The sequence below is a fragment of the Danio rerio genome, chromosome 24 (genome assembly GCF_049306965.1).
Source record: "Danio rerio strain Tuebingen ecotype United States chromosome 24, GRCz12tu, whole genome shotgun sequence".
Lineage (NCBI taxonomy): Eukaryota > Metazoa > Chordata > Actinopteri > Cypriniformes > Danionidae > Danio > Danio rerio.
Genome location: NC_133199.1, coordinates 1,865,001 through 1,890,000, shown reverse-complemented (window position 1 = coordinate 1,890,000; position 25,000 = coordinate 1,865,001). Strand labels below are relative to the sequence as shown.

At 37.2% G+C, this 25,000-nt stretch overlaps 1 protein-coding gene across 4 annotated transcripts in view; it reads left to right on the top strand.

Moving 5' to 3' along the window:
* The window catches only part of pard3aa (par-3 family cell polarity regulator alpha, a), a 652,414-nt gene that overhangs the window by 474,407 nt on the left and 153,007 nt on the right, over window positions 1-25,000 (top strand). For all 4 annotated transcript variants that reach the window (XM_073941362.1, XM_073941361.1, XM_073941360.1 and 1 more), the window contains one exon: window positions 10,313-10,429. In XM_073941362.1, coding sequence (XP_073797463.1) covers window positions 10,313-10,429 — 117 coding nt within the window. The remainder of the gene's footprint in view (window positions 1-10,312; window positions 10,430-25,000) is intronic.

Genomic DNA, 25,000 nt, shown 5'->3' with positions numbered 1-25,000 from the left:
CTTCTATGACGATCGTTTCAGCTCCAACTTCAGACACGCCCTCTGTCAAGCGTTGACGCTGAAGCCCCGTGTGAATAGGGCGTAAGACCTTGATTAACTTGTTCAGGTGTGTTTGATTAGGGTTGGAGCTAAAACCTGCAGGACACTGACCCTCCAGGAACAAGTTTGGTGACCCCTGCTCTAATGCTTTTAGATTGAATTGTAAGTATGTCAGGTGATTACAATAGCTTTGATATGTGTTACCACACCAAACGATGCTGGATTATTTTAATGTTATGCATGGTTCCCACTGAGGTGTTGTTGTTTCTAGGGCAGTCTGGTTGTTTCTTGGTTGTATTTTTGTTTTCTGAAGCATATTCTATATGGTTGCTCGGTTGTTCTGCGTAGTTTCAATATGTTGTTCCTAAGACATCGCTATGTTGTTGCTAAAGCAATCTGGATCTTTCTTAGGACATTTCTTAGGGGAGATTGCCACAGTTTTGCTGTGTTGCTACAGTATGTGACATTGTTATTTGGATTTCTTTATGGCTGCTAAGGTGTTCTGGGCAGTTACCAGGGCACTGATATGTGCTTGCTGTGATTTTGTTGATGATAAGAACTGTATTCTTTTACACCTGCATTTGATTTGTCACTGTATCTCTGATACATTGCAACCTTTGTGTCAGTAACACAGAATCAAGTGCAATAGGATGATGTGAGCGAGTGTTAAACTGACCCCGAGGGCCTGAGCAAACGGCTTTAAAACTTCTGGACAAATAGACTGTTCACCTACTGCTGAGTCCAAATCCAGCTCCATCAGGCTGGCGTTATTACTGGTGACATTGACTCTGACCTGCTGAAGCCCCGTCTCACTGTGAGCTCTGCCAGCCACTGAGCCAACACACCGCCCAGCCAAAACCAATACCGCTGATTGAAGCTCATTCAGCTGAAGAACAAAAGGACAAAGAACATTGTCTCTGTGTATGGCTGTTCATTGTGCCGTCTCTGATTCCTTTACCACTTAATTATGCTGGTGCCATTCAGCTGGTTCTGTTTCTGTGTACTATAGTCAAGAAAATACTGTTGAAGCTATTAGGGATTGTTTAAACCATTTGCTCTAGCCGCACAAGTCAAAGAGGTGTTGTCAAGGATGGACCGGTTTATAAAAGCTTCAGATGTATATGAGGCTAAAACATGTTCTGGTTCTCTGTGTTTGTCTCATGTTAAGGGATGGATTGAAACCCAGTCAGATTGGAGCAAAAAGCGATCTTTCAAGGCAGTGTGAATGCAGAGAGTGCTGATTTTTTCTCTAGCAACGTCTTGGAAGACATTAGCAAACATATAATAACATCCCAGCAACCTAGAAGTAGCCTTCTTAAAATTACCTGACAACCATCACCTTATCATTCACATATCAACACCTTAGCCACCTTCAACCTTCTAGAATACCTTTGCATCCACATAGCCATCACTTTCGAGCCATCTTAAAATGTCCTAGCAACCATCCTCAACTTGTTAGCAACCACGTGATAACACCCTAGCAACCTTAAACCCCCTAGAACACCTTAGCAACCACATAACAACACCCTAGCAGTCTTCAACCTTGTACAACACCTTTGCCGCCATTTTCAACCCCACTGAGCACCTTAATAGTCATCTCACAAAGTCCTAGCAAGCATCCACAACATCTTATCATTTACATATCAACACTTCAGCTACCTTTAACTTTCTTGTACACTTTGCAGGCACTTAGCAACCACACGGAACTCTTAGTAGTCAATTTAGTTGGTCCTAGTAACAATCTTCAACACATTAGCAACCACATGTTAGCACCCTGACAACCCTTAACCCTCTGGAATACCTTAGCAACCACATAACAACACCAAAGCAGTCTTCAACCTGCAAGGAAACTTTGCAGCCACATAGCAACCACACGGAACACACCAATAGCCATCTTAAAATGTCTTAGCAACCATTCACAACACCTTAGCAACCACATATCAACACTATAGCAACCCCAATCCCTCTAAAGCACCTTAGCAACCACATAACAACACCCTAGCAGTCCTCAACCTTCTACAACAGCTTTGCAACCACACAGAACACATAAGTAGCCATTTTAATAGTTCCTAGTAACAATCCTTAACACATTAGCAACCACATGATAACACCCTAGCAACCTTAAACCCCTTAGCACAGGGGTCTCTAAACTCTTGGAGGGCCGGTGTCCTGCTGAGTTTACCTCCAACTTGCTTTAACACACTTGCCAGGAAGTTTCTAGTATCTAGTAAGAGCTTGATTAGCTGGTTCGGGTGTGTTTGATTAGGGTTAGAGCTAAACTCTTCAGCACACCGGCTCTCCAGGACCGAATTTGGACACCCCTGACCTAGAAACTCTTGGCAACCACATAACAACACCCTATCAGTCTTGAACCTTCTAGAACACCTCAGCAGCCACATAACAACATCCCAGCACACTTTATTGGCCATCTTAAAATGTCCTAGCAACCATCAAAACCCTGAAACCTTTTTAACCTTCTAAAACATCTCAAGAGCCACATAGTAACCACCCAGAACACATTAGTAACGGTCTTAAAATGTCCTGGCCAGCATCAACAACAACGTATCAACCACACAACAACACCTCAGCAACTGTAAATCTGCTAAAACACCTTAGCAACCATATAAAAATGTCCTGGCAACCACTTAAGACCACCCAAATCAGAGTTGAAAGGCTAAACTTTCCGCATTTGTCTCTCAGAAACTGTACATTACCTAATTAATTAATAAACAAAGGGCCCGGTCAAGGCTTAATGTTATGTAATGTTATGTAATGTGGGGGAGGGGGTCTCTACATCACCACCAGTGTGCAGCATCCACTTGGATGATGCAAAGGCTGCCATAGGACAACAGCACCAGTGCACTCACCATACACCAGCTATAGGTGGAGTGGAGAGACAGTGATAGAGCCAATTTGGTGGATGGGGATGATTGGAAGGCCATGAAGGTTAAGGCCAAGAGGGAATTTGACCAGGACACCGGGGTTACACCTCTACTCTTTACGAGAAGTGCCATGGGATTTTTAATCACCACAGAGTCAGGACCTCGGTTTAACATCTCATCCGATAGATGGTGCTCACTGACAGTATAGTGTCCCCTTCACTTTACTGGGGCATTAGGACTGGTTGAGCGCCCCCTGCTGGCCTCACTAACACCACTTCCAACAGCAACTTAGTTTTCCCATGTGATCTCCCATCCAGGTACTGACCAGCCTCAGCCCTGCTCAGCTTCAGTGAGAAACCGGTCTTGGGCTGCAGGGTGATATGGCTGTGGCTTCAATGAGCCAAAGAGAGCCCATGTAAAACACCTCTCTTTAGCTCTCTGCATTGGTAACGAAGCTCAAATCAAGTTCAAATCATTGATGCTTGCTTACAGCCACTGGCACTGCATCCTCATACTATAATGTTTGCCTTACTTACTGTAAAAGAAGTCGAGCCATTACCTTAAAATTATTATGTGCACAATAATGAAAATTAAGTCAACTTAACAGTTCCAATTTTCCAGTTTCCTTGCACATTTAGATTTCTAATCATTGACTTATAACATCCAAAGTCCAGAGTTCCACCTTCCTGTACTTTCCAAGGCAGCTCATTGGGTTTTTATAAGAGGTTCTTGTAAAGATGATTGATTGCGGAAACAAACTCTCGATGTGAGGTCTAGGGATCGTGCCAGAGTGGATTAGTTTCCATGTTTAGCAAAATGAAAGTAGTGAACTGGGAGACACAGGTCACAGGAGTACTGTCTGCACATCAAACACAAACCGGTCTTGTTGTTCATTACAGAGTCTCAGTAGTTTCACTCTCCATTTGTTAATGACAATTACGCTTAAAGCCTCAGGCATTGTAGAGATGAATAAACTACCGTTGTAGATCCCAAGGGATGGTTCACAAGTACTGCCTCAGTCCATTTCATCTGCAAATTGACGTTGATTCCCACTGGAGTTTCACTGTAAGAGTTAAAGAATTTGCATTCACTTCAGATCTACAAAGCTTTGAGAGGGCCGAACATTTACTTCTGACCTTGTTTGTGTGCCGTCGAGCTTAGAAGTTTAAAATGGTCTCATCAATACATTTCCAAAACCTCCATATCTGTCCACGTGTTGTTTTAAGAGCCTGATGGGCTGCATAGAGAGAGAGAGAGAGAGAGAGAGAGAGAGAGAGAGAGAGAGAGAGAGGGAGAGAGAGAGAGAGGGAGAATGTGGTGAAAAGGAAGATTATTTAAGCAGAGTTAATGAAAAAGTCCTTGAGATGTACGGTGAGTTGTCAGCCAGAGCGGTGATAGATTGAGCCTCGCTGTTATTAGCATGCGCACGGCAGACTTTTACGCCTAGACCGGGCCATTTGTTGATTAATTAATCAGGTAATGTACAGTATCTGAGGGACAAAAGTGGAAAGTTTGGCCTTTTGACGCCGATTTAACCAAAGGAGAATATTTCCAGCAATCCTGTGTGAGGTGGAGGAGTCATTGGAGAGCAGGACAATAAACATATCTGAAAAACAGGCCTTCACTGAGGTGGTGGTTGCCAGGACATTTTTCATGTGGTTGCTAAGGTGTTGTAAATGGTGTTCAGTGTTTCTATGTGACTGCTGAGGTGTTCTAGAAGTTTACATGTTGCTAGGGTGTTGTTATTAGATTCCTAAGGTGTTCCGGTTAGTTGCTATGAGGCTGCTGGGGTGTTATAGATGTTAAAGGTTGCTAAGGTGTTACTATGTGGTTGCAATAGTGGTCGGAATGGTTGCTATGTGGCTGTTCGGATTTTCTAGAAAGTAACAAGTTGCAAGAGTGTTGTCATGTGGTTGCTAAGGTGGTCTGAATAGTTGATATGTGATTGCTAAGATGTTTCAGAAGGTTACAGGTTATAAAAATATTGTTATGCAGTTGCTAAGGTGTTTCAGGGTGGTTGCTATGTGACTGCTGGGGTGTTCTAGAAGGTTACAAGTTGTGAGGGTGTACTTATATGGTTGCTAAGGTGGTCTGAATGGTTGCTATGTGGCTGTTAAGATGTTTTAGAATGTTAAAGGTTGCTAGGGTGTTATTATGTGGTTGCTAAGGTGGTCTGAATGGTTGATATGTGGTTTCTAAGATGTTCTAGAAGATAACAAGTTGTACAGGTGTTGTTATGTAGTTGCTAAGGTGTTCCAGGGTGGTTGCTATGTGACTGCTGGGGTGTTCTAGAAGGTTAAATCTTGTTAGGTTGTTGTCATGTGGTTGCTAAGGTGATCTGAATGGTTGCTATGTGGCTACTAAGACGTTCTACAAGGTAACAAGTTGCAAGGGTGTCGTTATGTGGTTGCTAAGGTGTTTTAGGTGGTTGCTATCTGACAGCTAAGGTATTCTAGAAGGTTAAAGGTTGCGAGAGTGTTGTTATATGGTTGTGAAGGTGTTGGTGGCTTTTAATGTATTCTAGAAGTTTAAAGGTCATTAGTGTGTTGTTATGATGTTTCTAGGGTGGTGTGAATGGCTGCTATGATATTTTTAAATGTTTGTTAAGGTGTTGTGGATGGTTTTTAGGACATATTAAATGGTCACTAAGGTGTTTTGATTGTTGTCATGGAGTGCTAAACTGTTCTGGAGGATTGTTACTATCTGTTACTTTCAGAATTCTATACAATACAATTTTAAATGGTAGCCTTTTAGATGTTTGCTAGGTTATTCTGGGTGTTGCTGTGTGGTTGCTAAGGTGTCCTGTATAGTTGCTAGGTGAGTTTTTTTGGGATAGATGCCCGTATGGTCAAAGTGTTTGCTCAGAAGTAGCTATGGAGTTCTGAATGGTTGGTTTCTCATTGGTTGTTAATGTGTTCTGGATAGTTGCTATGGCATTCTGGGATGTCAGGTTGTTAATAAATCAGGTAATGTACAGCGCCTGTGGGAAAGCTTATGTAACCACATGAGAGTTCCTCTCAGAGTCCCGTGTGGGATCCAGGAGTCATTTGTGTGCCGGAGCAGCCTGCGTAAAGTAGAACAATAAACATATTTGGGGAAAAGGGTTTCCCATTTCATGAATATATTCAATCCAGCGGCCCGGAGTCAACCCTGTCTGAGGTAATTCAGTTATGGTTAGCTGAACCTTAGCGAGAGAGTTAAGAAAATAAACCTGGGGGTACGGTGGTTAGTGTGCTGTTGAAAACCAGAGCACATGCCAGCACACTTCCATCCAGAGACTATTAAAATCTATTAAAAGCAAGATTTTCATAATCAATGCACATGCATTTTGAGCAGAGTCGTCAAGGAAAGCAGCGCAGTCAATGAAAATGATTACTTTCATCGAGCGTTAATGTACTTTTATTGAAGCCACTAATTCATATTGTCGCCCCACGAATTTTGTACACTCTCTGTTATTGCTTTATTTATACACAACTCAATTTTCGCCCCTAGCAATGCTACTTACTCTGAGAATTCTAAGCATTTTTCACAAGACAGTGATGACATGTAACAGCCATCAGCATCTTAAATCTTTAATCCTTTTTAATATTATATTTCAAAAATGTATGTTCATTTATAAAGCTGTACCTTGTATTAAATCACATTTGATCAAATTTCAAATAAGAAAAAGCGAGTCACAGCTTATGCAATGTAACGTGAAGTGACGCTGACAACAGGGAGTGCGGATCCAAACGCAGGATTATTATGCAGAGATGATCAGGCAGGCAACGATCAACACATGGGCAAACAGATGTGCACAGTGAATCAAGAGTCGTGGTCGAATAACAGGCGATAGGTCAATACAGGCTGGCAGCAGGCAACGTAAACAAACAAAACAAAGATCGTTAAACAGCAGGACAAGGCACGGAAAATGCATCCTAAAGTTCACTAGACAGATAAACAAGACTCAGCAGCAATGTGTGTGTGTGCATAGTATTCAGTAATCAGTTCGTAACGATCCTCTGGCTGTGTGTGCTCATCATCGGAACTTGAAACAGGTGTGTGTGAGTGGAGTGCATGTATGGAGTTGTAGTCCATAATGTGGCATATTGCGAACTGCATGTTTCCCGGCGATCTGCAGCCGCTAGATCACTGGTGATCATAACATGCAAGGTGTTTATTTATTGTGTTTTATTAATGTCTACCTCCACCCCAACCCTAAACGCAACTGTCGCAGTAATGTAAAAACAGTAGTTGTACAGATTAAATTACCCAATAAATTAAATTTTTTAACGCTTACCCCAACCCTAAACCCAACCATCACATCACTGTAAAAATATTAATGATTGTTATACAGTGTCATAACAAATGCTGCTATAATACTGTGCATATTGCACTTCCAGCCGGCCGCATATCCGATCTAGACTTTACCACACTGCACCTTTAAGGATGCTCTTTGTTATTTTGAAAACTAAAACAAGTTGTTAGAAGCTACTGTGAACTTTCTTATACTTGCTGGCAATATTTACTTACACAAACAGACGTTTCTTTAAAAGATCTAACTCTTGTAGACTTATTATGTGAAATAAAACATTTAATAAATCACTTAGATTAATTGACGATGAGAAATGGACTTCTTTCTTGGGAAAATATAATGAGATCTTACATGCTACTTGAATGTTTATCTATTTTTATGGTAGTGGTTATTGCATTATTAATAATATTATTATTTTCATATATAATTTTTGGGGGTTTTGCTCTTTATCCTGTTTATATAACGTGGGTATTGTGTTAAAGAACTTTTCTCTTTTACTGTATTATTTGTAGTATTATACAGATTCTTGGAATTAATAAAATAAAACAAAGGCCATGTGGACGCAAATAACCCTGGCTAAGCCATGATTTTACACACATCAACGCATAGGTGGCAGTATACACCGCTGTAACTCAGCATTTAACCAGCAGAAGAAGAAACCGCATGGTAATTATGAGTACACAAACAAAGCCGCATTTACCTACAAATATTACTCCGAAAGACTCTAAAAAAATGGAGGTGAGTGTAATTAGTTAAATAAAGACTTGTTGCAGGCACAGCACATAACACAAGCATAGTGTCACGCCTCTTTCTCAGCGCACGTAGCAGAGCCGAAAGGTGTGTGTGCTCGCGTGTGCTGCGCATGAGCAGAAACAGCGAACCCATCAGATCAATTTGAATGAGGAATAGTGTGGTATGAAGCTGCCCCCTAACCTGCCTAATCTCTCAAACCGCAAACTCAGAACCATTCAAATACAGTGTTAGTAGCATAATTTGATGGGTAGGATAAAATGTCAGGACACCAGTTTTCACATCAGTTGCACCTGCAGAGCACACCTGAGTCAAGGCAGTTGCACAGATCTATAGACCTATCTATCCTTATAAAAACAACAACACTGCTTTTACTTTTTTTTTATCTGTGCAATGATTCAGAGGATTTTGATCTTTGAGCTGTTGTGCACACACAGTTTATACACATAGATACAAGATTATTTTTTAATCATACAGTATCCTTTAATAGTGTGTAGATGCATTACTTGTGTATGATTAATGCATTTGGTTCTATTTTTTGGTGATGTACTGTTGACATGCTGTTAATATAATGCTTTGTTTGCATTCTTATGTTCATGCATTGTTGGTATGCTCTAAAGTTGACAAATATCTACAAGATTCTTTAAATGTATTATTTTTATTAGTTTCATTATTAATATGTTAATGAGTTTAATTGCTATGTAGTTACATTTGGAATATTGAAATTAAGTGTTATTTTATGTTATAGAACCCAGTGTCTGGGTCTAGGACTAAAAAAAAAATAAAAAAAATATATATATATAGAGAGAGAGAGAGAGAGAAAGAAAATAAAGACTTGTCTGTAATATATATTTATACACACACACACACACACACACACACATATATATATATATATATATATATATATATGTGTGTGTGTGTGTGTGCGTGTATATATATATATATATATATATATATGATTAGTAATTTATTTATAATTTGTTTTACGTTACATCATCGGAAAATAAGGCCTCAAATATTGCTGCAAATTTTAAGAATTTAAGTCTCGCGAAATCCTGGAGGGACTGATATAAATAAATATATGAGCAATTCCGTGCAAATGTCAACCTTGCCATGAAAAATATTTGTTTTCACCAAAGTACGTAAACAATTTCTAGGTATTTTGGGTAAGCAAGATTTTTACAGTACTTCAAAACAGCTCAAAAATGCATCTGTCAATGTTTTCAAACTATTCTGTATGATTTACCAGTCACACAAGTGGCAAATTCACATCCGTAACCACACTTTTTCCTCATAATTGTGAAGATTTTAAATAAAATGAAACTCTTCTCCTTTTGATTAGCATTATTTATTTTAGGCTGTGCAGTTTAATTCACAGAATTTCTACAAAGTATGTTGTATACTGTAAACCTGCAGACTGTTTTTGGCACATCCATAACGCATGTTTATTTCTCATTTAAAGAACAAAACATGTTTACAGACTGATATTTTTCTGGTCCCGTAACTCTGTGGTCAGTTCTTCTGGAAAATATAAACAAAAAATTCAATACAATGTTAACAAACACTTTCTATGCGAATTTATGTTTTGAGTTTTTTACTGCAAATGTCACATCCATAACGCTGGAATTGCTCATATATATACATATAGACACTCACTGGCCATTTTATTAGGTACACCTTACTAGTACCAGGTTGGACCCGCTTTTGCCTTCAGACCTTAACCCTTCGTGGCATAGATTCAACAAGCTACTGGAAATATTCCTCAGAGATGTTGCTCCATATTGACATGATAGCATCACACAGTTGCTGCAGATTTGTCAGCTGCACATCCATGATGCCAATCTCCCGTTCCACCACATCCAAAAGATATCTTATATCAATTTTCTATTGTCCAATAGTGGTGGGCTGTAACTAAACCCTGAATAGTCTTTGAAGCATAACTACAGTTATGAAATATGTCAGAACTGATTGCTCAATTTCCATTTTTATTATCTTTATTATTGACTGATTTTGTCAGTGCGACTTTATTGTTTATCAATGCATTAAGTAACACAAAGTCTTGTTATTAATATGACCTGCTACTTTTTTATTAAAGATTAAATGATTCTTATATACTGCATCATTATCAGCTTTGTTGTATGGAAAAGAGAAGACTGGATGCACTGAATGTAAAGCCAATCTTCTGTTAGACTTGTCAACCATCTGACAGTTTAATTTCCTCCAGGTATTCCAGCAGTAATATTATAGTGAAAAAGCGCGGTTTTACTCCTCTAAACATCTTAAATGCAAACAATTTACAGCATAATCCATCTTAATTCCTCCCACTCTGTCTCTGCCTCCGCAGGTTTGGCAAAAACCGCAAAGACGAAAAAATGGAGCGCAAGGGTTCGAGTAAAAGCAAGATGGAGGAGATGACGGCCAGCGAGGAGGAGATGCAAAGAATGAGACTGGAACAGGAGAGGTGAGTGTCCACAAAACCAAAATAGCAGACTTGTAATTAAACCCAAACATCACTGGCCGGAAAATTAGCCAACTCTCTAATTAGGTAAATGGCATCCGGGGAGGTAGAAGTTCTGGGAAAGCTCTTAGATGTCATTGGTGTAAAACGGTCAAGAGCTTTTTATAAGAGTGCATTAAATTGATCACGTATGGATTGTTTGTTTCTTTTGTGCCGGCGAACGGAACGCAGCGTCCCGATAATGGAGCTTCTTTTGGGGCCGCGGGACTAAATGGAGGCCCTTGAATGAAAGAGCTGTTGTTATTTTTGTTGCAGCGTGAGACACATTTGCAGTCATTTCGGCTTCGGGGCTCTCAAGTTATTAGAGACGCTGTTTCTAGGCAGATGTGCTTTTTTCTGTCCATGAATATGGGGGATTGGAGCAGCGGCTTTAATTATCGATTTTTATTTTAAGTTGCACACACATAATTATACATACACAGGACTTCTTCCACAAATATTTACGTGTTTTGTGTAATATTTGAAGTGCATTCGTGAAAACATAGTTAAAGGGTCATGACACCCCCCACTTTCAGTTCAGGTCTACCTCTGAATTTTTTCAAAAGATGCATCATAATGGGCGGAGCTCTGCGAGCAAAGGGCAGGAGTGGGTGTGGCTAGCAGGGGAGAAGCAGGGGAGCGAACAACTGTTGTCAGTCAGCTCACAAAATGAGTGGGAGACGCATGATTTTATAGTTTATAAAGTAAAATGCAAAGAAATAAACAGTAATTGAATGCCCTGCTACATTTGTTATTCTTAATTTCATATACAGATAACCACAATTTAAATCATTATAAAGATAATCTTGTTCATATAAACACTATAAATGAGGAATTCTCCCTCAATCCCCGGGTCTGAATGCAGACTCAGTGCAGCCGGTCTCTTGCCCTGTCTATTTTAACCATTAGCCCTGCTGGTAATCTGGAGGATTTAGGCGAACACATCAGCAAGGCGATGTGTCTAAACGTAAACGAACTCCTGATAAAAGACAACGTCCGCCATTCTCCAATTCTCGTATTGCTCTCCTGACAAAATGCTTACTGCACACACACAGCTTTCATAGGATAAGAAAAATCCTCTATGAATAATAATAATGAGAAACCGAAGCGTCATCATTGCACTTGCAGTTCTGCGATACATCACTGATTTTGATCCGCCTGATTTTGATATTACATATAATAATAATAATAACAACAGCAATAATACATAAATAATAATTTACATATTATTATTATTATTATTTAGTATGTAAATTATTAATTATTAAACAATAATTGCAATCATTTTTTAAAACGTTGCTGTTTTACTGTGTTTATGACAAGCATATGCACAAGAGCTTGTACAACAACACATTTAATATAATAATAATAATAATAATAATTATTATTATTATTATTATTATTATTATTATTGTTTATTTAATTAATTTTTATGTACATTATCAATTAATATACAATAATTAAAATAATATTTTAAAATGTTGCTGTTTTACTGTGTTTATGACAAACATATGCACAAGAGCTTGTATAAAAGTACAATTATGATAATAATAATAATAATTATGATTAATATTATTATTAATATTATATTAAACGTACTGTTATACCAGCTCTTGTGCATGTTTGTTTCAAATAGCAAAACAGTAACATTATTTTTTTTATTTTATATTAATTATTAATTTACATATAATAATAATAATAATAATAATAATAATAATAATAATGTAAATGAATAATTAATATACAATTTTAAAAATAATGTTACTGTTTTGCTGTGTTTGAAACAAACATGCACAAGAGCTGGTATAACAGTAGGTTTATTATATTAATATTAATAATAATTATAATAATAATAATAATAATAATAATAATAATAATATGATTAATAATAATTATTATTATTATTATTATTATGTAAATTATTAATTAATATAAATTAATCAAAATAAAAATTTTAAATGTTGCTGTTGTACTTTGTTAATGACACACAAATATATGCACAAGAGCTTGTTTGACAGTGAATTTAATATAATAATAATAATAATAAGAAGAAGAATTTACAAATAATAATATTAATAATAATAATTATTATTATTATCATCATTTTTATTATTATTATATGTAAATTATTAATTGTAAAATAATCAAAATAATATTTAAAATGCTTTACTGTGTTTATGACAGCATAACAGTACATTACATAAATAAATATATAATTGATTAAATATATATTAATCAATTTATTTATTTATTGTATTAATGTATTTATTTATAATGGTCTCTGTATGTATTTTTCATTTTATTGTGCATTTTTATTAAGGAAGTAATAGCAGGTTTTATTGCTGTGTTTGTGTTTATGATGAACTCATGCCATAAAATATCTTGAGTAGCTCTCTATATATTTATTATTAATTATTGTATATGTTGTTTTAATATATTAATTATAGGATACCATAAAACAAAGGTTTTCTCTTGACATTAACACATATTAATAATATAACTGAATTGTGTTGTCACACCAGTGTTGATGCCTCCACATCCTGTACAGTAATAGAAACACAACAATAGTGAGAGCATTATGAGGACAGTCATTCTGTGCCCACTCATTCAGATCATCCAAACCCTGCTTCTTACACTCTGACACTCTCCTCTATGGGCTCTGGCTTTGAGCCCAACACATTTCCAGCTCAAACCCCCCCCCCAAAGCTGCATGTTTTCCAGGCCTGTGGACCACCTGGAGCCCTTCGAGGCTGAAGACAGACAGTTATGAGTGCTGGCATCCGCTAACCTGCTCATGTTTGCATGCGTTTGTGTGTCATATTTCCCACGTCGGCCTATTGTTTAGTAACTACAGCGCTCTTTCTTCCTCCCCATTCTCACCTTGAGCTGATAGCAGGGAATTCTTGAGGGAAACGGCTCCGTTATAATAATAATAATCTGCCTACTGTGTGCTGATGCCATAGTCAAAGTTTCCCACCAGGGAGACTGACAGATAGGAAAATCAATTACAGATTTACTTCTAGGTGTCGAGCCACGGGTTAGCGCACGGGTTAGCAACTCACAGACTGTTCATAATGTGATAGGTACTACATTATATATGTAATAAGCTGTTCATTATGTAATCATTTTATCAAAATGTAATCAAATATTGAGCTCATAAGGGGTGGCACAGTGGGTAGTGCTGTCGCCTCACAGCAAGAAGGTCTCTGGTTTGAGCCTCGGCTGGGTCAGATGACTCATCAGTGTGGAGTTTGCATGTTCTCCATGTGTTGGCGTGGGTTTCCTCCAGGTGCTCCGGTTTCCCCCACAGTCCAAAGACATGTGCTGTAGGTGAAATGGGTAAGCTAATTTGTCCATAGTGTATGAGTGTGAATAAGAGTGTAAGGGTGTTTCCCAATGATGGGTTGCTGCTGGTAAACACATGCTGGATAAGTTGGAGGTTCATTCCGCTGTGGCGATCCCTGATTAATAAAAGTTCTGAGTGAATAAGTGAATACTGAGCTCATAATGTACTGTAATAATGTATATGTTTTTATGTAATAACACATTTTAATGTAATAGGTTATTGTTTGAGAAATGTGCTGCATAACAAAAACACAGTGGCAACTTATGCAATCATAGATCATAAGGTTTTTTTATGTTTATATAAATGCAATATTTATATATGCAATATTATTATGCAATATTTATATATTTGTAATGTAACATGTTCCTCATAAAGCACAAATTGGTATTATTTTATGAGCTCAATATTTTATTAATTATTAATTTTATTAATTATAATAATAATAATAATTATATATATATATATATATATATATATATATATATATATATATATATATATATATATATATATATATATATATATATATATAGTTATTTATTTATTTATTTATTTATACAACAGTTCTGTCTGGTTCTCTAATCTGATTGTCTGACAGCCGTGATATATTTAAGCAATAGAAGCACCCGTACAGCCTCTTTACCCTCTGTGTATTACTCCGCCCACAACAGCCAGCAAAAAGCAGACACTACAGATCTAAAGTTTAAAAGATGCTTGCTCAGCTGTTTAACTGTCAGCTTATGATTTGAATCCAACGCGGAATAAAGTAGTTCCTCATTCAAAAGGGTTTTTGAGACTCTCTATGTTTGATTTTGTTTTTATATACACAATTATGCCGTCAAACTGTTGTATAAACGCAATATCACACGATTAGCATTACGATATGGCTGTATAACGTCACTGGTGGGAGGTGTGTGTTGTTAGTTTTCTTAGTGCCCCCACTAAATCAAACATGGAGAGTCTCAAATTTCAATATTTTCTATATATTTTTTTATTGTATGAACTTTTATATCATATACTTTGGCTGTTTTTATTTTTAATTTTTATGGTCAATATTTTTAGCCTCCTTAAGAAATTATTTTTGTCTAATTAACCCAACGTAGTTAACCTAACATTCATTCATTTTCTTTTCGGCTTAGTCCCTTTATTAATCCGGGGTCACCACACGGGGTCAACTTATCCAGCATAAGTTGTTACGCAGCGGATGCCCTTCCAGTTGCAACCCATTTCTGGTAAACATCCATACACGCTCATTTACACTCATACACTATGGAGAATTTAGCCTCTTCAATTCACCTGTACCGCATGTGTTTGGACTGTGGGGGAAACCGGAGCACCCGGAGGAAACCCATGCGAATGCAGGGAGAACATGCAAACTCCACACAGAAACACCAACTGACACAGCCGAGGCTCAAACCTGTGACCTTCTTGCTGTGAGGCTACAGCACTACCTACTGCACCAGTGCGTTACCCTTAAACCTAACATAATAATGTATATTAATGGAAAATATTAAAAAATGTGTATTAATAATAATAATAATAATAATAATAATAATAATGCTCTTTTACATTGCATTATGCGAGGCCAGTTTTACACGCTTATGAAATTATGCTTGCTGTGATCGGTGTGGTTATATTAATATGCATAATAATATACATTACAATAAGAATGTACTACTACATTATGTGCAGTTTAACATTGCATGCAGTTATTATATTATGAGTTGCTACACATGGGTGATAGGTGCGACTAATAATAATATGCATATTAATGTACATTACGCTAATAATGTGTTAACTATTACATTATGTGCAGTTTAACATTGCACATTTATAAGTCCCCCCCCCCACACACACACACACACACACACATTTGAGCTTTGATTGATTATAAGAGGCCATTTCTACACACTTATGAAATTATGGATGGGGTGATAGGTGGCGCTGATGGCTATTGGAGGTGACGTGTCCAGCCGCGGGCTCCGGGAAGAGCACTGGAGATGGGCCGCGGCCAAGCGCAGCCATGGCTAATTCCTCTTGACGTTTTGACAGGGGCTTTTAGTGATCCAGAAGGAGAAGGCAGCGCAAAGGTTGGCCAGATTAATTTTCATAACGCGCCACCATTAGCCTATCTATTCCTGGCAGGGAGGGCACGGGCTGCTTTTTAGCACACCTGACCCTCAAGGATGTTTATGAAATTCATCTGCGGCGCTGTTTAACGCATACACACCGCTGGATGACTTCATTCTCACTGAAGGCGTTTATGAGGAGAGCTTCTTGGCTGACGGACTTGGTGATGTTAATGGAAATTTTCAGCCAAATATTTCAATTCTGTCATTGTTTTTTTTATTTGTAGGTATTATAAGGGGAAATATTATAATAAAATCTGTGTGTGTGGAGCATAGAGTAGATTTAATCATGCTAGACTTTTCCATACTTTTCCAAACTTTCATATTTAGGTGTCTAAAATCAAATCTTTAAGAAAGCCTCCCAGAATTTCATAAAAGTATAATACATTTTAAAAAAACGTGTTACAAAATGTAATTTAACTCTCAGGTGTCCCTAATATATGGGGAAAAGCGAGAGCACACCATGGGTTTTATCATACACCCGGTGCAATGTGGCGTCAGATGCAAAAGAATAGGTATTTTGCTAGATTCAGCCTGCACAAGAATTCGTTTCAAGTCTACTTTGTTTAAATAGCAAATATATTTGTGCTTATATGTGCACCCATGGGTGTGCTGGTCTGAAAAGCAGGTGTATTAAGGCGCATTGTTGGCGTGTTGCTATTTTAAGGTCACTGAAGTAGACAGCACCATTGACTAACTAAAAGCTGGGGTCCGTTCTTCATACGTGAATAACTCAATTAGCTGGATTTGGTTATTTATGATTTGACATGATACAGGATCGTTAAGTTCTTCAAAACTCATCTGAGACTTGTTGTCATAGTAACAGTTCTGGTAGCTCAAGCCTGCGTAGGAGCAGGTTCATTTCATATAAACAGGATTAGATTGACAGTTCAAGTCTGTACCAAATACTGATAATTTCTTACAGTAGTTCTATACACTTGGGAAAATAATATATATATATATATATATATATAATTTTCCTAAGTGTATAGAATATATATATATATAGAGTTTATCATGGCTTTGTCATCATGTAAGTGTTTACAGTGTATATCTTTTACATTTTGTCATTTAGCTGACGCTTTTATCCAAAGCGACTTACAAATGAGGACAAGGAAGCAATTTACACAACTATAAGAGCAACAATGATTAAGTGCTATAGGCAAGTTTCAGGTCAGTAAAGTCTAAGAAGGGAAGTATTAGTAGTATTAGTATTTTTTTTTTTTTTTTTTTTTGAGTAGTTAGTGGTATATCCAGAGAGGCAATTGCAGATTAGGAAGTGAAGTGGAGACTAAATAGTTAAGTTTTTAGTCATTTCTTGAAGACAGCGAGTGACTCTGCCGTTCTGATGCAGTTAGGGAGTTCATTACACCAACTGGGCAGATTGAATGCGAGCGTTCGGGAAAGTGATTTCTTCCCTCTTTGGGATGGAACCACGAGGCGACGTTCATTCACAGAACGCAAGTTTCTGGAGGGCACATACATCTGCAGAAGTGAGAGCAGATAAGAAGGAGCAAAGCCAGAGGTTGCTTTGTAAGCAAACATCAGAGCTTTGAATTTGATGCGAGCAGCAACTGGCAGCCAGTGCAAACGGATGAGCAGTGGAGTGACATGTGCTCTTTTAGGTTCATTAAAGACCACTCGTGCTGCTGCGTTCTGGAGCAGCTGAAGAGGTTTGATAGAGTTAGCTGGATGCCCAGCTAGTAGAGAGTTGCAGTAATCCAGTTTGGAGAGAACAAGAGCTTGAACAAGGAGTTGAGCTGCATGTTCAGATAAGAAGGGTCGGATCTTTCTGATGTTATAGTGTGTGAATCTGCACGATCGAGCAGTTCTAGAAATGTGGTCAGAGAAGTTTAGTTGGTCATCAATCGTTACTCCAAGGCTTTTCACCATTTTGGATGCAGTAATGGTTGCCCCATCCATCTGGTGATATATCAGATCTGTGACGCATTGTAGACAACACACTGTTTACAGTTTCAATAGCTTAAATGATTTTTAAAACAATGTATATGTTGTTTATTATTTATTAATACTTTATTATTAAATAAATATGCATACATAAATATGTTTATTGAATTATTTCATTAAAATAACTGCATTCAAAATATGAAATAATTATTCAAATTAGGTGTATCTAAATAAGGGATAAACTCAGGACTGCAATGGAGTGGTTTAAGTTAAATTAAAAACGAGAAAAGAGAAACAAAAGAGAAATGCTGGAGTGACTTTGGGCTTTACAACTTTTTTTTCATGCTCAAACAGCAGGAGGCTGAAATTGTAGTAAAAAAAAGGATAATAGGAGCCCTTTAATGACAAATACCCCATGCACATTTTTCAAGGACAGAATTAGGTTTAAAATGAAATAGCACAAGAATATTTTCTTTTACTCCTATTATAGTAATCTGGTTTCTCTTGAATTTGAGGACCAGATGACCTTGAATCCAGCTGGCTCTGATTAATCAACATTCGTACTTCCATCTTTTTTCAGGGGGGCACTGTATCACGTATAGGAGAGAAAATATGGGGTAAAAATACGCAGAACTGCACTGGAGCTCGCAGGCGTGATTTGGAGTGAAGTTGATGAAGTGTTGCCATCAGTGGCATTTGTTTTAGTCACAATCGAGTAAATTGTAAGCAGCTGTGTCCCCCCCCCCCCTCCTTCAAAACCTCCCATCCTTCGTTAGTCCTCAACAAACCGAATGCTTCATCCCTCATCAAGGGTTTCAGTCAGTCTGTGTTTCTGCAAAAACACACTGACCATTATGAGGCCTTTAGTTTATGCCTGTTGCATGCGTGCAGCCCTGTCCACCATATGTAATGTGACTGAGCGGACCACCATGGCAGGGGGGCCATTATTGCATGTGCATGGGAAGAAGTGTGTGGGCAACATAACCACGTCTGAAAAAAAGAGATACATCAGTCTCTTTCATCCTCCTCTGTGTATTTACACTGGGCTAATCAGGCTGCATGTATTTGTAGACAGAGCAGAAATAGCCAATGCAAACATTATGCTCTTAAAAATAAGGGGATTTTTTGCTTGTATTTGTATTTAATGAATTGTTCTTTAAGTCCGCATGAAGATGCAACCATTTTTTTTAATTTTTTTATGTGGTTTTCCTCCGGGTGCTCCGGTTTCCCCAAAGTCCAAACACATGCGCTACAGGGGAATTGGAGAAACTAAAAATTGGCCATAGTGTGTGAGTGTGTGTGTGTGTGTGAATGGGAGTGTGGATGGCTGTTACCTAGTACTAGGTTGCAGCTGGAAGGGCATCCACTGCATAAATCATATGCTGGAATAGTTGGCGGTTCATTCCGCTGTGGAGACTAAGCTAAATAAAAATGAATGACTGAATGAACTATCCCTTTAAAAGTCATTGAGCACCTTGAGTGCTTCTCATCCGGCGTCTCTATTGAAGTTGACGAGGTTAGCTATTAGCTTGCATTAGCAGCTAATCAGTGACTAGCCCACCTCTGTTTCTGCTCAGATTTCCCGTCCAGTCTTCTTCCTGGGGATTGTTTGGGTTCCCGATACGGTTTAAGCTCAGAGACATGGCTCTGTTGTAATATACGGTGGTTATCTCAGCTAACTTCCTCTTGTTTTTAGCCCCTGGCATGAGTTTTTAAAGTTTGCGGTGCTCTGGGAATTGAGAATACAATTGAATCCTGCTTCATTCGCAAATTCTTTGCCAAAAAGATCTGCTGTATATCAGCTTCTATGTGTTAATTTAATCTCATATGAGTCTAGATATCGTTCTGCAGTGATGCTATTAAAATCTTCATTACTGTATGTTGTACTGTTGTGGAACAGGATAAGTAGGGAGTACCGAGTAACTGATATTTGAGTTTATTTTAGTTTTCAGTTGCATTTATGTGCTTGTTGATTTTGTTTTAATATTTTTGTTTAGCTTTAATTTGTTCCTTTTGTTGGTTACAATAATTTTAGAACTTTAGACAACACATTATATTATATTGAATATTTATTTTATGTTTTATTTTGCTTTGTTTTTGTTTTGTTTTCCTTTTTTTATGTTTTGTTTCCATGCCCATTAAAAAAAAACAATGTTTATTTTATATTTATCCTGATTCTCAATTATAGCTTTATCATTAATAGTAACTAAAACAACCAATAAAGATGTATGTATATATATATATATATATATATATATATATATATATATATATATATATATATATATATATATATATATATATATATATATATATATGTATATAAATCACAGGAGTAGCTGTGCTATATTGCTGTATATCAGCACTCGGAAGGTGTGTGTTGTGTCTTAGTGTCCCACCAGTGCTGATATACAGCCATAATACATAGCTACAAGTGTGATATTGCATTTATACAACGGTTTGATGGCATAATCGTGTAAACAAAAAAGAACATCAAAAAAGAAAATCAAGCACGGAGAGTTTAAAAACCCTCAGTAAAAATATTTCTAAAGGTGACGTTGGCTTAAAATTTTCACCAGATGTTGGTAACAACCAAAGAAATCCATTTATGCAATGAAAACAGTACTGATTAGTTTACAAATGAAGTTGTGTATAATAAAATAAAATGACGCAGGGAAAAAATAGTGAACAAATGAAGAAAGGGAGGTGTATTCCCGGCAATGAAAGCCCAGACAGCAGCTGAAATCTCTCAGTAGGTCTTCAGCAACCCTCTGCCCTTCCTTAGTGTAAATGAATATCAGCTGCTTCAGTCCGACATCTACATTATCAGGAGGATGAAGATGAAACCAGGGTGGACATTTCACCAAGACAATATTCCAAAACACAGCCAAGGAGACTCTCAGATGCTTTCAGAGAAAGAAAATCAAGCTGTAGAATGGCCCAGCCAATCACCTGAGCCGAATCCAATAGAGAATACAGAATAAAGCTCAGATTTGATAAACGAGACCCACAGAACCATCAAAATTTTGACACCGTGTGGAAGTCTATGAGAAACGCACATTTGAGCACTGCGTGTGACTTTATTCTCCTTATGAGAGGCATATTTAAGCTGCCAGCACCTTTGTTTTAAAGTATTAAATATGGTTCAGTAGTTCAGCAATTTCTCCTCGAGTCATTTTATTCTCATTACACAGAACTCATATGTCATATTTTATTTTTGTTTAATTTTTATGTTTGCATTATTTGGGTTTTTACCAAAATCTGCTTCAATTCCATGTCAACAGCTCCTTTAGAAATATTATTCCCAGGATAACTACTCATATACAATAAATTACATGTACTTAGTAAAATATTCAAATCTTTGTTATCTGTATTTACTAAATATAATACAACAATGCAAGTTAATTTTGATATAATAACAACATTTACTTGTTTACCTTTGTACGTTGTAGTCTTTTATTTGTGCTTTAGTATAGATGTGCTTTAGTGTAACAGCTGTCATGTGTTTTCTGTGTGTTCCTATGCTTACCTTATAAACTTGATTAATTAATTGATTTTCCGTCACTGATTTGTGCAACTCTTTTTCCATTAACTCTGCCTGAGTTCGCCTTCGGGCTTTCCATATATTTTCCAACATTTCACTTTTTTTTTTTTTCTTTTTAAGACGCAGTAATGTGTGTTGCTCATAATCGCAGCTGATCTTTCCCCTCTCATTGTGGCAGTAATTTTGTTACAAAATAATTAGCATTGTCGTTCCGCTTTGTCAAACGAGCTCATTATGTTGCGGAGTCTTTTGTAACAGTTCACCGCTTGACTGGACCAATTAGCTTGCAGAGTTCAAAGGCAGATCACAGGACTGATTGTGGACCAGATTATATTTGTAATTACATTTATATTCCTCCGGCAGCGGTGTGTGCTTTTGGTCGGACGGCGGTCTGATAGTTTACTTGTACTTTTTCCATTTGTCGCGAGGGAATGCTAATCAGGAGATTTCAAAAGGTCATGATTTAGCTTATTGGGTGCACCAGACGAGCCTTAAGGGTCTTGTTATGCTGTTTACACATTCAGCTTCCTTTATCTGTAGTATTTCTGCAAAGTTACGAAGTCAGTCCAGCAGAAGGCGGTTCACTGTATCAGTAAACACTTTATTTAATATTTTTAAGCGCAATTTAAAGACTTAACTAGGTTGATTTTTAGGGTTAGGACAAATTAGGGTAATTAGGCAAGTCATTGAACAATGGTTTGTTTTAAGAGCATTGCTAGACATAAAGCCCCCTCAAAAATAAATATAAATATATATATATATATATATATATATATATATATATACATACAGTTGAAGTCAGACTTATTAGCCCCCCTGTTTATTTTCCCCAATTTCTGTTCTGTGGACTAGTGAACAAAATCTAACGTAAAGGGGCTAATAATATTGACCTTCAAATATTTTTTTAAAAATTAAAAACTGCTTTTATTCTGGCCGAAATAAAACAAATTAGACTTTCTCCAGAAGAACAAATATTATCAGACATACTGTGAACATCTCCTTGCTTCCCGTAGCAAAAACTAATCCTAATGAGTGCTGTAAACTTGCTTTATATAAGTTAAAGTAGTGAGTTATTTAATTTACTCATCACCTTCAACACTGAGTTCAAAACTCTTCAGATGAGTAGAGTTAACTTTCAGTGCATTTTAAGTTAACTACACTCATTTTATTTGATAAAGTTGACTGTTGGGTTTTACAGTGTGTATATACACAGTGCTCAGCAGAATTGAGTACAGCCCATTTTGAAAATGAATATAGGCAGTGTATTTTGGTGCATTTAAACAACAGATTTACAAAACAGATATATTTATTAAAATAATTTTTTAGTCAACAAACATATTTAGAAATTGAAAGATAATACAATTAAACTCAAGCAAAATATTGCAAAAATGAATTACAAACTACAAAATTTCAACAAAATATTTCCTTTTTTTTTTTGCTTCTCTTGATTTTTCCTCTTTTTTTTAAAATTGTATTTAATATTTTTTATAACATATAAATTTGAGTGTACTGGTTTTTGGACCATTATTATAAGTTTAATTTTGTTTAATAATAAGTTTATCATAAGTTTAATAATTTTGTAAATAAATGTATATGCATAAATACAATAATATTTCATAGCTTCCTATTAATATCTTCCTCTCTCTCTCTATCTCTCTCTCTCTCTTTATCTCTCTCTTTAATAATTAAATATTACATTAGAAAATATTATTAGTATCTTAAAGCATTTACTGGGGCACTGGCGACTTCTACTGGGGCTTAAGCCTCAGTAAATGGGGTTTAGCGAGGCCCGTGGTTTGTTCTGTAGACAATTGAAAACAAAAATAGCTCAAAGGCGGGCTAATAACATTAACCTTAAAATGCTTTTAAAACTATTTCAAACTGCTTTTATTCTAGCCAAAATAAAACAAATAAGACTTTCTCCAGAAGAACAAATATTATTGGAAATACTGTGAAAAATTCCTGAATCTGTTCAGCATCTTTTGGGAAATATTGGATAAATAAATAAAAAAAATCACACGAGGCTAATAATTTTGACTTACACTGTATGTGTTTGTAAGCATTAGAGTTGGGCGAAGTCTACCAGTTTGGTATCGTACGATGTCTAATGCGAAACATCGTATTGGACGCTGGGATCGTCGTCATAGGCGGAGGTAATTTAATTATTTATGAATAATTAATTAATTCATAACGGATTAATTATTTGTGGCCTACTGTTTCAACTACCTGACCTGCATGGTCTTTGTTTTACCCATGACCAAGTCATAAATAAATAAAGATAATCTACACACAAACGACCACCTGTCAATCACTTTTTCCGCAGGACTCTGGCATGAATAGGCAGAGTGATCTGTGTCGTTATAATGACATCCACGTCGGTTAAAAATTTGCACAACCAACAGTAACAGTTGAGGTGTACATTAAAATTACCAAGTAGAAGCGTAAGAGTTAAAGACTGAAGCAGTGTACTGACGCTGTGACACGCTACCTGATAGATTCAAAAGACCGAAGAGTCGTCAGATGAATTAAAGATCACCTTTAATAACTATAGTGAGACGCCATCTAGCGGTACATCCTTGATCAACTGTCTGACATGCACTGTTCTCTGGGCTTTTGTGCTCAAAGCTCCCACTGACTGCCTGGAGCTCTGACGTGCGCCTACTCTGCAGCGCATGATAGTGTGTGGTCACGTGATGTGCGTTTTCAGTGGTATAATATGGAAGGAAAGCTGTTCAGAAATGCTTGGTAAACGCCAATGTGGACGTGGATTGTTTTCGTTCTAAATTTGGCATTTTAAAACTAAGACGTATTACTGCAAACAGGACCTGAGTGTGTGTTTTTCGAGAGCGGATTGCTGCTGCGACAGGGCCGGGGCAGGGAAATGCGATGCCGGCTCAGCATCGTGATGGCGATGGATGATGATGATCGTCTTTTGACCCAACCCTAGTGAGAATAACTTTCTGTATGTGTTTTAGGCAGATCTGTGAGCTTCGTGACTTTGCCGATCATTCATATAAGACAAGCAGATACGTTTCACACTACAGGAAAAGAAACACTCCCTCATCATGTGCTTTAACAAGTAACACAGATGGTTATTGGCATGTTGTCTTATTTACGCTTAAAAGCGAGTGATCGCAGAGTGAGACGTGCCTCGCGGACATCGATGCGAATCTCTCTCCAAACTCAATTAAACATTGTTAGGCATATGGAAGACGGCTTTGGCGGTGTCAGTCTGGAATTTGGCGTATGCGTCGTGAGATAAACAGTGTGATTTATTCAGCGAGGAGAGGAAGGACTGCAGGCGGCCGGAGTGTGATCTCTCTCGCATCGCTGAAGAAACATTACAGTTCACTGACAAACTTCTGCCACTCAGTTCATCAGTCTCTGCTGATTTCCTTATCTGCTGATTATATGAGGCCGTGAGCACACACACATACATACAAAGAAAGCACATACACACACATACAAGTACATAAATGCATACACACATACAAACACACATGAATGCACACACATAACAAATCCACACACACACAAATGCATGCACACATACAAACACACATAAATACACACACACACAAATGCACACATACTCATACACTCATGTA